Genomic DNA, 16,823 nt, shown 5'->3' on the forward strand with positions numbered 1-16,823 from the left:
AGAGGCTGCAGTAAGTTTTCTTTCAATGGCTAAAGGTATGGCGCCTGTAGCCTACAGTATGTGCATTTAGCCTTTGCCCACGGTGAAGACACCAGCCCCAGTCATTACAGTAGGCTCTACCCCATAGACTCAACAAGCAAGGGGCCCTCCTGAGTTCACCCCTGGCACAGACCCTCATCGCCCCCTGCTTTGACTGGCAACCTCCATTGTGGCCTTTCCAATGAGCCAGGCAACCCCTCTGAATTACAATACTGCCTCTTTAATGTGGCTTTTGCTTGGTTTCTCCTGACCCTGCTCAGCAGTTTGTTTCCAAACCCCATTTCAACGTTTTTCCAAGAGTCTGTCCATAGCTCACTCCCCATTCCCCCTGCATACAGTGCTAAGTAAGTACAAATTTGTGCATCTGTGAATGATGAAGCGCCACTACATTGATGGTATAAGCATACTAGTGTGTGTGTGTGTGTGTGTGTGTGTGTGTGTGTGTGTGTGTGTGTGTGTGTGTGTGTGTGTGTGTGTGTGTGTGTGTGTGTGTGTGTGTGTGTGTGTGTGTGTGTGTGTGTGTGTGCATGCGTGTGCATGCGTGTGCATGCGTGCGCCTGGTGGGTAGGCAGGAGTTAGAGGCTGGGGTCATGGACCACATGGTATTTTACTCTGAGAAGTAACAAGGAATAGGCTAGATGTTTCCTTTTTTAACTTTATTAAATCAATACAATTGGGTGTAGTTAAAGACGTCTGTTTAAGGGCTGTTAAAATGACATAAACCTCGTGGAAAATGTTGAGGTTGGGGCCGAGGTCTGTGTGGGATTTCTTTATTCAGCCCTGTCAAGTTTTTAAAAGACTTCAGTGGTCTGCAGGAGAAAGCCAACGTCTCATGATGTTTTTTTTAAAGGTTTGGGTAGGATCCTGCTGAGATCTCTCGCCGTAGCTGCTCTTTTACTCCGTATTATTTTGAATTGCTCTATTTGGTTGGTCGTCCTGACCGGAGTTAAGTGTTTTGGGGCCCATTAGTGGAGAAGACACTGATTGTAGAACACTGTGAAAGTAAAGCACTGTGTCTGGAGTTGGCCACAGTGTTTCCCCTGGTCATGCATTATCCCCAATCACTGCTCTTCACATCTCAGACTATATATATATTATATATTATTATATTACTGTACCGTAGGCCCAGAACAACACTGACATGCGGACACAGACTGTGCAATTATACAGGTCAAATGCAACACACGGACATGTACTACGAAACCTCTTAATGGCAAATGTTAAAGCAGAACATACTTTTATTGTATTTATTGTATTGAGCTAGATATGTACATGTAGTCAGGGATACTGGAGTATTGAGCTAGATATATACATGTAGTCAGGGATACTGGAGTTTTGAGGGACATATGTACATGTAGTCAGGGATACTGGAGTATTGAGCTAGATATGTACATGTAGTCAGGGATACTGGAGTATTGAGGGACATATGTACATGTAGTCAGGGATACTGGAGTATTGAGCTAGATATGTACATGTAGTCAGGGATACTGGAGTATTGAGCTAGATATGTACATGTAGTCAGGGATACTGGAGTATTGAGCTAGATATGTACATGTAGTCAGGGATACTGGAGTATTGAGCTAGATATGTACATGTAGTCAGGGATGAGGACAAAGTGACTGGTAGCAGGAGAGATGATAATAATATTAGTAAACAGTATGGCAGCAGCATAAGTGGTGGATGGTGGGTGTGGTGCATGTGCACTCGATGTAGACATAAAAATCTGCTGTTTATCAGCATTGTAGTCAAATATGGAAATGGAGAGAATATAATTTTTCTTTGACTATCATATAACCACTTCTGCAATTCATGTGTAAAGTGACTTATTTTTCTTTCTTTCTTTCAGTCCTGGTACCTGGGGAACTAAACAACACAAGGATCATTGAAAGGGGCAGGGACACATGGATTTGAGATTCAACACTTTTTGTGGAATTAAGAAAATTGCAAATGCGATGCAAGAGGGAAAGTGTATATATATATAAATATATGTGTGCATATATATTTATGTATATCAACATAAAAGATGCTTCAACACACCTTTTTGGAATGCAAGACAGAGGCAGAGAGAGCAACGCCAAGGCAAGAAAGAGAAAAGGTTTGTGCAGCCAAAATGAACGGTGGGGCAGAGACATGACCCTGTCTCCAGGATAGTACCCCTCCTCTTTAACACCCCCTCTGCTACAGGTGCTGCTTCCTCATATATGCAAAATAAGTATCCTTTCATTTCTCAATCAACAAGAAAGAGAAGAATCCGGATCCAGAGTCATTATACTTTTCCACACTTCTTCGGAGACGGTAAATGAACAACTCTTTGAAAGTAGTTAGGGGAGGTGGTCACACATGGTCAATAACCTCCCTTTACCCATGAAGAGCCTACTTTTCATCCAGTTTGATTGACAATCCTGTATCTGTGTCAGTTACTTTGTTTAAAGAGTGGGGTATTTTTAAGATTTCATTTAACACAGCCCCTTTGTCGTGTTTAAACGTGTCTTCATGAGGCACAGTGATATGCATACACAATCACAAGGATCTGTCTTTAGAGCAGTAGAGAGCATCGTAAAAAGACAGGTACTGTAACAGGTGTGTTAGTTTTCACAATAACTGATACGACCTCTTGGGCCTGTCAACTGTTGTCTGTTTGTTTAGACATTTGTTTGTGTTTGCATACGATTCAAGCATAGTGAAACCTCCTCTTCCTATCCTTGCCCCACTCTTGAGTTAATATTGCATAAAGTTTGTATTAATGTAGATAACAGGGGTTTATTCTGCATAGTGACAAAGGGAGTACAAAAATAGTAATGTCACTATTGAGACAGTATTGGGTGTAGAGGGGAGAATCTTTCTTTTTTTCTGTATTTAGTTTAAATTGCATTGGACATTACAGGCATTGCACTACTATAATGTAAATGTTTCCTTATTAGCAGCTATCCCTTGGCCTAATCATATGACATGTTGCAAGTCAGAGGTGTGTTTTAGGATTATGTTGTAGAAACTACTATGTTGTGTTGCTTTGGTAGCAGGGTACAAGAGTTATGAGTGTTGGCTTTCTTGAGCTATCGATTCGGATCAGAACAATCCAGCCCTGTTGTGTTTCAGATATTCTATACTCATCGAGAGGACGTTTCCTTGTGTGTGTTGAGGTACAGGGAATCCTGACAGGTTTATAGGTAAATCACACCCTTTTTGGATCTCTTTCTACATTCTGTGTATCTAAGTCACACTTTTATTATCTTACTCATGCCGTCTTTATATAATCGAAAAAACTAAAAGCAATTTATGAATCTTTTTTTAAAGCAGATCACATACTTTGGATGAGTCGAGAAGAATGTGAATGATTTGATCATTAGAAGCGTGTCTGTAAAGGTAACCATTGATAGTGCCACCACTGACCCCAGACCTAATGGTTGCTAGGCCAACGGCACTGCATGTATCCATGTGTGCACATGGCATGATTCTGGCTCATTGATGACGGGCAACTGACTGACCAGCAGTGTCCATCACCAGTCTATTTGGTCAGAACTTTCTTTACAGGTTTTGTCCTTGTCTCATTTGCTAATGCAATGTTTGTGACAACAGACTTTGTTGCAGCATGTGTTGGGATGGATGCAGATACATATTTATAAATTGAAAACATCAGGACTTAAGACTCCCCAAGCCCAAACCATATATACAGCCATGAAAAGTGCCTAAGACATAGCAAGAGTTCTTTCTACATTTCTTTGTATTATTGTTTTGGTTTGTTTGAAGTACTGCAAACATCAATGAGCTCTAGACAGGCAACAGATGTGGTGTGAGAGAGAGGTGTGATGCACAGAGGGGGAGAAGTTATGGAGAGCTCACAGCCCTCACCTGTCTCCAGCCAAATGCACCTTCCATGTGTTTTTCTGAGCACAGGTTTCTCATTGGTTGTCTGCTGGGGACAAGCTAAGAAAAGTATAAAACTCTGCTATCAGCAATGACATAATTAAACCAACATATCAAAGCTATATACACACACACACACTGAACACAAATGTAAACGCAACATGTAAAGTGTTGGTCCCATGTTTATGAGCTGAAATAAAAGGTCCCAGAAATGTACCATATGCACAAAAAGCTTATTTCTCTCAAATGTTGTGCAGGAATGTTTACATTCCACATTTCTCCTTTGCCAAGATAATCCATCCACCTGACAGGTGTGGCATATCAAGAAGCTGATTAAACAGCATGATCATTACACAGGTGCAACTTGTGCTGGGGACAATAAAAGGCCACTCTAAAATTTGCAGTTTTATCACACAACACAATGCCACAGATGTCTGAAGCTGAGGGAGTGTGCAATTGGCATGCTGACTGCAGGAATGTCCACCACAGCTGTTGCCAGAGAATTGAATGTTAATTTCTCTACCATAATCCGCCTCCAACATTGTTTTTTGAGGATTTGGCAGTACGTCCAACCAGCCTTGACCGCAGACCACGTTTATTGCATCATGTGGGCAAGTGGTTTGCTGATGTCAACGTTGTGAATTGAGTGCCGCATGGTGGCGGTGGGGTTATGGTATAGACAGGCATAAGCTACGGACAACGAACACAATTGCATTTTAACAATGGCAATTTGAATGCACAGAAATACTGTGACAAGTTTCTGAGGCCCATTTATTTAAGGAATCTGTGAGCAACAGATGCATATCTGTATTCCCAATCATGAGAAATCCATAGATTAGGGCCTAATGAATTGATTTCAATTGACTGATTTCCTCATATGAACTGCAACTCAGTAAAATATTTGAAATTGTTGCATGTTGCATTTATATTTTTGTTCAGTAGAGAGAGAGAGAGAGAACACAGATGCAGATATTGCTCATTAAGACAGATCTAGGGAATAATATCCATACACGATGGTTACGAAAAGCTAACCTTTAAATACGGCTTTGCAATGGAAAACATCAAATTTGCGGTGAGTTTTTCAATTCACATCTGTTATTTAAAAACAGAATACCTACAATGACTTGTTTTAAAAGGTGCTCATATGAAATGATACTGATATATATTCATGCATGGTGCTTTCAAAAGAAAATCATGAGATACCAGCTCTATCGACCACCATAATGCTGACATGGGTGCATGGCAGAAACTCTTACTACCCTTCTGAAGCTGACCCCCCTGCCCCCCATAGCTCTTCCCTCTAATCTTTGGAACAGAGAGCAAATAATACTGATGGGTTCTTACCTTTTTACCTAATTGTTTGGATTTTTATTCCCTATTTTTAACTTCTATTTTGCACGATATTTTATATAACACATTATGTGCCTTGCCTTTAGTTAAGAACAATAATACATGATACAAATTATGTAAATTCATTTCTCTTTTTGGTGTAACCGGTAACGCTGCAAAAATGACAAAAAAACATTGCTGCATGTTTGATTGCTTGTCATTATCCAGTTGAGATGAATACAGTAGTAGATTAAAGTAGTGACAGTTTGCGTTTATCGAGATGGGGTATTTTCACCATTTTCCCTTTCTGTGGTTATTATACATTAGTATTTGTCATTCCATCACATGGAAACCTTGCTACAATTTAATCGTGTTAATTTCTTCATTTTTATTGACTCTTGTTGCTTTCCCTTTCATTATGTCTTCCAGCTTGGTGTAATATGTGAAATATGCAATTCTTGTTTCCTCTGCTCAGCGATTGCTTAAGTTGTATTTTGCCCCCTTTTTAAAGCTCTTCTTCAATGATAAAGAATGTGCTGCAAGAATTAGAGAAAATGTCCAAGTGCTCCAATTCAAGATGGAGGTCAGGGTAGAGAGCTGTGAGGGATGTGTTGTAGGTGATCAGGCTCCTAGCACGGAACAGAGCTGTAAAAGCACTGAGATGGGCTTACATTTCCCCCAGCACCATGGCAACTTCTGCCTCTGTAGACAATTTTTGGCACCAAATGACCAGAACTGAATATGGGGTACATTTTGTCCCACTATTTTGTTACATTACAACCTGCGAGTCTCCTATATGCAGATAGGCAAATCCAAGCACTTTAATAGTTCTTCAAACAAGAACATCTATAAAAATAAAAAAAATGAATCTATCCATATGCTAAAACAAGGGAAATTACTCATTTGGAATTGTTTAAGGATAAAGCTGAAGCTTCCGAGACAAATTCTTTACATGGAATGCTAACTGTCTTATTATGTTGTGTCAGTGATGAGCAGGACACAGTGCTTCACATCTTTGTTTTTCTTTGTGTGTTTCATGGGTGTATGAGAGAGAAAGGGATTGAGATCGTGTGAGTGTGTGGCTAGATCTGGTTCTCAGATTGCACATACATAAATGGGCCGATAGCAAAGAGAGAGAGAGTGTTCAGATGTATTGGGGAAAGGAGTGTTCAAAAACACTAGATGTGGGTTTCACTTCAGACGACTGAAAGAGAGAGAGAGAGAGAGAGAGAGAGAGAGAGAGAAAGAGAGAGAAAGAGAGAGAGAGAGAGAGAGAGAGAGAGAGAGAGAAAAGGATGGGGTATTTTAGCACTACTAGATGGAATTGTCGGAGAAGAGTAGAAATGTGTGACACAATAAACTAGTGCAGTGAGATGCAATAATGACGTGATAAATTCCCCTCCTCAATTTTATACCTTGTGATTTAGAGTTTTTGCATCGCACTGCATTTTCCATCGGGTTAAGGGGTCAAATTATTTCACTGGGAATATGCACAATACCTGGATGTTATTGAAATTAAATGATCAAAAATCTGTCAAAATGAAAATAAAATGTAAAAAAAACAACACAAAAAAAAACAATTGAAGGTTTCATAACACTGGCTACAATAGAATGTTAAGCTTTATGTACCATGTGTAGATTATTATTTTCATCTTTAGTGTGTAGTTACATTTTTAGGTTCTCCACATTTAGGTCCATTGTGTGGAATCTACAAATCCACCTTATGTTGTTTTGAATATTAGCCCTTCAGAATTATAGACTGACCTCGTCAGAATCATGGTATAGACAGTGAAAACAACAGAAAATCTGTTAATAGCTCTTCAAATTACTGAAAGATGCCAAGACATTAGTTTTTTTTATTAGAGGGTAGATTATAATTGATCATTTCTTACTGCGTAGTGTAATGGGAGTATATTGAATAAGAGAGGATATTGTGTATTTTTTTCAGCAGGGTCAGAAAAGGCCATGTGAAAGTTTGTTATGCAGTGTACAGTATTGTTTCTGCAATGGATATTGCAATGCTGGTAGCTATTGAGAATTCAAGTTAAATGGCAGAAAAAGAGGTCTTGTTTACATCAGTGTTTCCTAACTCCAGCACCTCCAACAATACATCTATTTGTTGCATCCCCGGACAAGCACCCCTGATTCAACTTATCAACTAATCATCAAGCCCTCAATGAGTTGAATCAGGTTAGTCAGGGACTGCAACAAAAATGTGTACTGTTGGGAGTACTCGAGGACTGGAGTTGGGAAACGCTGGTTTGCATGCCCTTCTTAAGATCTTGGCAATGACGGTTTATGTGTCCCGGTCCACAGTCCCAGGTTGAAGTGGCGTGCTGTAGCAAAGGCATTCCATCAAATCCATACGATCCTCAAGCTCAACAAAATGCTGCCGTCATTCAGCAAGCTAATTTATATTTGTTAAACAGGACATGTGGTGAGGCAAGCGTCTGCTCCTGATCAAAGAACTCCCACGGTGTGGGCTATGTCCCTGGGCTCTGTCATGTATGGAAGGAGGACAAGGCCAACTGACGTGTTAACCATACACCCAGTACAGTCAGTGGGCTAGTTGGAGCACAAGGCCCATAATCAAGTCATCACATTCGCCTCCTAGATTTCAGCATGGAGTCCAATTACTGCTGTAGTACTGAGGGCGCCAAAGTGCTCATGTTTGGTAGCGCTGGCGAATGCTCAAGCTTATTGTATGTCGACTTATTAGGCTTTTCAAAAAACTACATTTGGATGTTTTAAACACACACAATTAATGGAAATAGAGAAAGAATCCCATGTAAAGTTCCCCTCTGGTTCTAACTGTACAGTAGCAGCAGACGCTGGAGTCTCATGACATGTTCTGTGAAGATTTGCACTGCTCCACACTCACCTCTCCAGTCCAGTTTACCCTCCAGCCTGGGTCTGACTGGGACACATAGGGACATGGGTCTGACGCCACGGTAGTCTAGCCAGCACAGTGGTCCTTCAGCACACCACGGTAGTCTAGCCAGCACAGTGGTCCTTCAGCACACCGTCTGCTTTTTTCATTTGCTTTTTGTAACTAAACTCGGCTATACATTATATTATTATGACAGCGACGTAGACTTTTGTTTTCAGAGCAGGTGTTCCCCCCCCCCCCCAACACTTTTTAAAGTGGCCACAGGTGATGGTTGAACTTACTCTGAAAGACATTAATATGCATTCGATACTGATGCATGTAAAACATTATCTTATTATATTTCAAAACCCTTACTAATATTTTTGTAGTGATTATTATCATTGTGATTATTGTAGGATTGTTACATTTTGGACACATTATCCTGTGTATAAATGCTTACAGTATATCAATGAGAATGAAATAGGCAAAATGTACATACCATTTTTTTCCTTTTTTTGTATAAGAAAGTACATGTTTATGTTTGTGTTTAGATTTAGTTGCTATAAGCTTGTGGCCAAGCCACAAAATATAAGAATTCCTTCTTAGGGTTCTGCTATGGTTGGTATGAGCTCACCACCAATGCTGCATGCCTTTTTAAACAAGGTACCTGTATTTGGTTTTACTAACCCTGAAACTTGGACTCCAGTCATTTCAGCATCACTTGTTGTCATTTTAAACAGATCCAGAAGCTTCAATAAGCCTCAAGGGGATATGCAAATTCCATTGCCATTTATTTTTCATTTTTTCCACAAGTCATCTAACAGTTCTGCACTTCTTTTTATTTTCACTGTTGCTGTGCAAGCTTCAAGATCTCAAACACTTTCCTTCTATTTGGAAGGTTGCACTAAATAACCTGGTATTGATGTTTTAAGGAAACTTCTCAAGATGTGCTTCTCTGGAAATATTTCTCAAGCTTAACCTTTGAGATGTAGGAATCCTGTGTGTGTGAGAGAGACAGAGCAAGATAAATTGAGGAAACAGCTGCTTGTAACAAGCTACGGATATTATTCACCGTATTTCTCCCCCTTTATTGTTTATCGTTAGAGAACCCACTGAGTACATCACTTTTATTGTTTATCGTTAGAGAACCCACTGAGTACATCACTTTTATTGTTTATCGTTAGAGAACCCACTGAGTACATCACTTTTATTGTTTATCGTTAGAGAACCCACTGAGTACATCACTTTTATTGTTTATCGTTAGAGAACCCACTGAGTACATCACTTTTATTGTTTATCGTTAGAGAACCCACTGAGTACATCACTTTTATTGTTTATCGTTAGAGAACCCACTGAGTACATCACTTTTATTGTTTATCGTTAGAGAACCCACTGAGTACATCACTTTTATTGTTTATCGTTAGAGAACCCACTGAGTACATCACTTTTATTGTTTATCGTTAGAGAACCCACTGAGTACATCACTTTTATTGTTTATCGTTAGAGAACCCACTGAGTACATCACTTTTATTGTTTATCGTTAGAGAACCCACTGAGTACATCACTTTTATTGTTTATCGTTAGAGAACCCACTGAGTACATCACTTTTATTGTTTATCGTTAGAGAACCCACTGAGTACATCACTTGAACATCCACCCGGGTGGTACATTTTTAGACATCCATTGAAGATGTTGAATTGGTTTGTGGGATTTGGGCTTGTAAAGACATTTGAATCAGTCCTAGACAAACAACAGCAGGGCTGACAGTCGCACTAGTTTTGTTGCAGTCCATACAAAGTGTGGTCACAGTGTGTTTGTGTGTGTTTTTGTCTGAGTGTTTGGTCAGGAAAGGCATGTGTGCAGATGAAGCACATTCCTCTGGTAGTGCAGGTGTGAGGCCCCACACTGCTCCGAGTGCCTTTCTTCAGCAGCGCAGCGCTGCGTTGTTGTGAATGTTACTCTAGTTTTACTCAAGGACGCACTGCTCTGCTCCACCCAGGGACTTGCTACTGATATGATGTGAGGGTGTGGAAGGTGTGTGTGGGAGCTGCAGCCGCACTGCAACGGGTATTGATCCAGTATGAGTTTATGAAAAGAGAAGTCTTTACACATGGTGGCAACACAACGTTGAAGATTAGAATATGAAAAAAGTTGATTTACTATATTGGCCTATGATTTTCCTTCACGGTTTTTCAACGGATCTAGTTTATCTTTATGCAATTGGTACAGTATATAGATTAGAAATATGTTGTTTATAGTCTGTGCAACTATTTTAGGCAGGAACTCTGAATTCTCCCTATGCAATTAAGGGCTGGTGTACCCTGACAGGGTAAAGACCTGGGAATTTGATACCTATTGATATTCATTCATAAGTTCGTAGTAACTCAACAGTCACTGTCCAGACTCATGCAGATATTTATTTACCTACAATTAGAATCGGGACTTGATTAAAATGGTCACAAGTCCTGTTTAAGTGTCAAGATGATTTCTTCAGAGAGACAAAAATACCTAGCAGTACACCAGTCCAAAGTGTAGAATGACAAGACTTGTATGTTTGTGAGAGTTTTGGGGGATCAGTAGATGGGAAGCCCAGTTCAGTTAGATCAATGCAAGGATTTTACTTTTATTGTATTTAGTTTTTCCTATTCCCCTTAATGATCATTTAGTGGAGTTTTCTTAAAGCAAACTCAAAAATCGCAAATGAGGAGATGAGTAGTAAACCGTCTCCATAATCCTCTTGTTACTGTGTGAAGAGACATGGAGCACAGAATAATGGAGACCAGGCCACAACTCAGATGTGTCACAACATAGTTTTTGTGATGAAATGTGCTTATGTTCACCCAGTGGATGAAGGTAACTGTTTTTAAGTTTGGTCTCTGTATTTTACTTTCAACAAACCAGCAGGTAAAAAAGCTAACTTACATAGATGTGAATACTGAATACCAAAAATGATTTAAACAAGCAGTGCCTGTCATTTTACTGCTAATTTCATTTATTTGTGGCCATTGCCCTTCTCAAGCTCTGATGTACATAGTCTTTGTACTCTAAAGCTGCTGGGGGTCATTCTGACTTTGTGTGGGACTCTGTTTGGTGCCTGAGCCCCACTCTCACATTGGCTTCTGCTCATAGCTTTCCACACAAACTGTCACAATGAGGTCCTACAGTACTACCAAGGTGAAGGGCACCCACTAGCCAATGGCCTTTGGCTATGGAGGTGAAAAGCCATACAAAACAAGTGCAGTTATGAAGATCTGTTAATGTTATTGATAATCCATATCACAGATTCACTGACGTCAGGACCGGGAAGCCCCACCCACACAATAGAGGAGAGAACAAGGCCACATTTTAATGAGGGCTCTTTTTACAAAAAAATACAATTCCTCACATGATCTTCAACTGCTTGGCGCGCCAAACCTTTCTTGGCAATTCTATTACTTTCATCTTGTTCTGGACATGTATGTTGATGCCATCTTTAAACGTGCTGTTTTCTCAGTGTGATGAAGTTGGTTGGGTGGAGGAGGGAAGAGATAAAGATGATTCTCAGAGAACATTCTAATGCAGTGTTACATTTTAAGGTTTTTTGTTTTTCCTCATTATTCTTTACAAATATTACCATAGTAGTTATTCATTAATCGCTTGCTTGCTGCACAGACATACACACTGCACACCAGGAAAGAGCATGTGGACATTTAGTTCTGACACATCCGGTAGAATAGAACAGGAAACGGCTTCATAGCACACGGATCACTTTCAACTGCTTGTGATTTTATTGTCCTTTTTGAAACTTTTAGTACAAAAGTATCAGCAAAAGTCGGTAATAAAAGTTTTCTGCTAATTATTTGAAATGACTCTCATACAGGAAAATTAAAGTTACCATGTGTTTTTGAACTGGTGTGGGAGAAATTTACAGCTTTGACAATATTTCATTATAACATTGTATTTAGCCATCGCTGTTAGCAAATACATTACTGGAAGTGAGTATGTTTCCCTATGCAAAAAAAGTATAAAAAATAATAAACAAGCTATGCTACAACTCAGTGATATGTCCTTGTCATCTTTATATTTTCATTGTTCATATCAATTACATGTACGGTAATGTCTGCCTTGTAATTCTTTGAACATTCTGATTTGATATCTGTTTGTTTAATTCTAGTGATCTTGACAATATATCATCATTGAGGGTAATTGCAATGTTATTCATTTTGACAATGATGAATAACTAATAAGTGACTCATTTGAAGCCGCAGTTTTCCTCAACTCATGGATGTCTGTTGAATGTGAAATCTCATTCATTTTGATTCCTCAATTGAAACGGTCTGCTCTTCCTCAATATCTATTCTCTGCTATAAAAACTTGTCCTTGAACCAACAAAAGCATTTGCCTTGGAAGGAATGCACTTTGGAAGGCTTTCCCAGGCTGGAGGTCGGGAGTGGAAGAAGACCTGTGGGGGTGTCTGGCTGTATGGAAGTGAAGATACTGTGAACAGAGTTCAAATAGAAGCCAGTAAACTCCAGGGAGTCAGTGATGTGTCTGTGATCTCTGGCCTTGAGGTTGGGAAGCCCAGATGAGGCCAGGGCCGGTTGGCTGACAGAGCAGACACTACCCAGACCTAAAGATGGGCTAATTATAGCACCTCTGGCCTGGGCCTCTCATAACCACACACCTCCTGGAACGTCTTGGACACAGAGAGGAAATACTGTCATTTCTTGGACGGTAAATGTCTCATTTGGAAACGTAATGATGCATTAAATGGTAACTGCCAAATGCACATACTGTATACACAGTCTGTAGGCAAAACCAGGGGAACATTTTACTTTTGCATTTGAGTGAAAAGTTTATTAGCTGACCTTTCAGTGTTTTTCTCAGTCATCAACTGTTCATTTATCCAAAATAGTTTCAATCTGATTTCTACTTGTAATCAATGACTTATTAGTCAGTTACCTTTATTTGCCTTGCAATTTCCCAGAGATTGATGTCATAGTGCATTTTAAAGTGTGCAATCTCGTGTAATGTTTAGATGTAGGATCTTCATTTAATCACTCCTTTGTTGCTGAAAATGTTCCTGCACTGCAGGAGATGAAAACCTGTAGTGTATCAAAGATTTTAAAAGGCTTCTAAAGTTTTACATTTTCACTTTAGAATGTCACACTTGATTTGCCCTAATGAAAAAATGTATCAACCCCTACAAAACATCTCCATTAATTATAATCCACAAAATAATTCACATTTCCTGTTACTGTGGGATTATTTTCCTGCTGTAGCAAACTGGCTCAAATTAAGATTCTACATCAGTATGGTCACTTATCACAGCTACTAGACTTTTTATGAATCTCAACGTTGTGGCAGTTTGATGGTTTTACCTTGGCTGGAATTGTACACTGGCTGCTTTGAAATGGCTCCATGTGAAGATGTTAGCAGGCATACTGTTTAGTTATGCTTAGTTTGGTGATGGGGGCGAAGTGAAACCTCACACCATTGCTGTATAATAGACAGATTAGCAGTGCTCCATCGTTTTGTGTTGTTTTACCTACACAAATTAAAGAGTACAAAGCATTGGTCCATCTCTGTCCTTGGAAAAAATACACTAACAATAGCATGTAAATCACTCGCAACTTCTACAGCACTTACCTCAGGAGGCCAGCAGAGCAGACAATGAACTCTAATTCTAGAAGAATAAAAAGGAAAGCTGAACACTTGCGGTTTAAAGTATGTTTTCAGTTAGACTTGGCTGCAGGATTTAACGCACCTGACTCTAATCATTCCTCAAGCCATTACCCTCAATATAAGTTTGTTGGAACCAAGCTTGGAAAAACACAATTTCAGTTTTGGAAAGGAAGTCAAGTTTTATTAGATTTTAATGATTCACAATAAAAAATACCAGCAACACATTTGTGAAAGGGTGAGTGAGTGCAGAAACGCTTTAGTTGAAGGGGTATCACATACGTTGCATACACACCACAGAAAGACCAAAATGAAATAAACATAAGGGGATCCCACTGGGCACAGACGTCAACTTAACGACTGTTCCACGTTGTTTCAATGTCATTTCATTGAAACTACATGGAAACAACGTTGATTCAACCATTGTGTGCCCAGGGGGATGTTTGTACGCCACTAAGTCATTTGAACTTACCCTGAGTCCGATTACTTAAAAGATATTTAAGAATGTAGAGTGCAATTTAGGACAGGGGCTTTAATAAATATAAGTACAATGTCCTTATGGAAACATAGTGAGTAATGGCTCGAGCAATCTTTCCTCTGCTCCAGATATCAATGCGGGAGACAATAAAATAAAAGAGAACCGGAGGAGAACAGAAGTGGCGCCAAGTGTGAGCAGGGTTATGAAACAAAGCCATTGAATTAATGACTAATGGGGCGACTCCCATAAAGACAGAGCCATGAGCTGTAGCTGTTTCATACTGAAATTACACCGTCCACAGATCCAAAGAAAACAAATACCTCAGAGACCAAGTCAGTTGTTTTTGCAAAGGCCCCGCTCTGCATATAGATGAGAGAGTTGAAGACTGATTCATAAAAACAATTACTTACAAAGTAACATTTTAATGACCCTTCTGCTACGTAGGGCCTGCTACTAAGACCATCTTTAGTTTTTTTAATTCTACCAGGTAAATTGACTGAAAACCCATTCTCATTTACAGCAACGACCTGGGGAATAGTTACAGGGGAGAGGAGGGAGGATGAATGAGCCAATTGGAAGCTGGGGATGATTCTGTGGCCATGATGGTATGAGGGCCAGATGGGGAATTTAGCCAGGACACCGGGGTTAACACCTCTACTCTTGCGATAAGTGCCATGGTAGTGACCACAGAGAGTCAGGACACCCGTCTAACATCCCATCTGAAAGATAGAGGGGAAAAAATGTCACACCGGCCTGATCACCAAGTAATTACCCAGCAGCCTGGTGCTTCTCTCCTGCAATTGTTCTTGGCTTCTTAACTGTTATGACTTCAATTATCACTATACTGTAGATTTTACAGCAAAATCCCTCTGGGTGAACTCGCTGCTTCTCTGCTGCTGATCCTAGTAATCATAGAAATATGGCCTTGGAGTGAAATAGCATCTCCTGGTGTCAATGTGATTGGAGAATTTGATGACTCTGCTTGGGGCAGATGCTTCAGGAAGGTTTCCAAAATGAAAACTACAGAGGTTTATATTTGGATTGGAATATATATATAGAGAGAATATATAGTGGATTGGAATATATTCCATTCCAAGTTTTTACTTTTGTCAAGTGACTGCTTGCTGCAACAAGTGAGGCCATCTACAGTATGAGTCTCTTTAATACACAAAGAGACTAAAAGCTTATATGTCTCCTTCTCAGGATAGGATGACAAAACTTCTCCTCTGATTCTAAATATGAGGGGATGAAGAGTGTGTTGCTCTTCTGGCTTCAGATTAAACAAAGCCCACAAAAGCACCAACTACTGCCAGGAAATATGAAGTTGATGCCGCAGTTGAGCGATGCAGTATAAAACATGAAATTTCCACACGTTATAAAAATGTCCAATTTCACGTCAACTTCAAAAAAGGGGTATTTTATGCACTGCAAAAGGAAATTGTGTAGGAGCAACAGCCAGATCAACCAAAGATAGGTCCCGTCTTGATAGTCACTGGTTGGAGTAACTGGAGAATGGTATTGATAGCCCTAATCACAGATCTGATTTACACTAAATATGCTTGAAAAACAGGCAACAAAATGTGACCGTGCAAAGGGAGTAGAAACTTCCTACTTTCAATGTACATAATGTACAGAATATATATTATATTGTTCAGAAAACCCCATTCAAGAAAGTCCTTGGAGCTGGACCAGGTTATTCAGTGGCTCTATTCATTACGGTGGATTGTGTTTTGTGTGACTGTCAACTATAATGAAAAGGTCATTTTCTTCCCCCTTGCTCTAATCTGCTTGTCTATGCTTATAAATTTAATAAGTCATTTTACAGTATGTGATGTGAACGCCTTGTACCAACACTGCGTCAACTGCTTCCAGATGTCCAAACAAAGGCCAGTGTTCCCCTGAGACTCTCCTCTCTGCTATGTGATAGCAATTAGGTCACTAAATTATATGGAGGCTGCTGGAGGGATAGCATGCATTAAAAAAGTGACCCTTGCTTGTTAACAAGACTCTGGCAGAGCATGCAAAAGGTTGTGAGGACTCATTTGAAGTTTGTCCCCTTGTCCCAGAGTCCTTTGTGATGCACATGACTCTGACAGCATTGTTAGGAGACCTATAAAAGTACCAGAGGTTTCTAGAAGGTTGATAGCATGCATGCAGTTGCATGTCAGTGTATACACATCTGCTAGTTCAGTGTATAGCTCTAGATTGAGCTTTTCAGGATTGTAAAATGCTTCATGATAGTCATTATTTCATTGTTTCAGAGGTCAAAGCAGAGTTTTTAATATGTTGAAATTCACCCATATGTAGATACCCACTGGGTACAAACTGGCTGACTCAACGTTGCTTCAACATAATTTGTCCATGTATTGTGGAATCTATGTGTAAAATAAATTGGATTTAAAAAAGTAATCAATGTAAACTGTTGTTTTGAGGGTGAAATTTCAACCACAGAATTATTATTATTTGTTATTTTTTTTCACTTTTATTTAACCAGGTAGTTGAGAACAAGTTCTCATTTGCAACTGCGACCTGGCCAAGATAAAGCAAAGCAGTTCGACACATACAACAACACAGAGTTACACA

The 16,823-nt window shown here is 39.6% G+C and overlaps 1 protein-coding gene across 7 annotated transcripts in view; it reads left to right on the forward strand.

The window, feature by feature from the left end:
- Positions 1 to 12,138, forward strand: part of nfic (nuclear factor I/C) — a 118,660-nt gene extending 106,522 nt beyond the window's left edge. For all 7 annotated transcript variants that reach the window (XM_052457619.1, XM_052457646.1, XM_052457654.1 and 4 more), the window contains one exon: positions 1,886 to 12,138. In XM_052457619.1, the coding sequence (XP_052313579.1) occupies positions 1,886 to 1,906 (21 nt within the window). In that variant the 3' untranslated portion in view covers positions 1,907 to 12,138. The remainder of the gene's footprint in view (positions 1 to 1,885) is intronic.
- The last annotated feature ends 4,685 nt before the right edge of the window (positions 12,139 to 16,823 follow it).

The sequence above is a fragment of the Oncorhynchus keta genome, chromosome 1, assembly GCF_023373465.1.
Source record: "Oncorhynchus keta strain PuntledgeMale-10-30-2019 chromosome 1, Oket_V2, whole genome shotgun sequence".
Taxonomy (NCBI): Eukaryota; Metazoa; Chordata; class Actinopteri; order Salmoniformes; family Salmonidae; genus Oncorhynchus; species Oncorhynchus keta.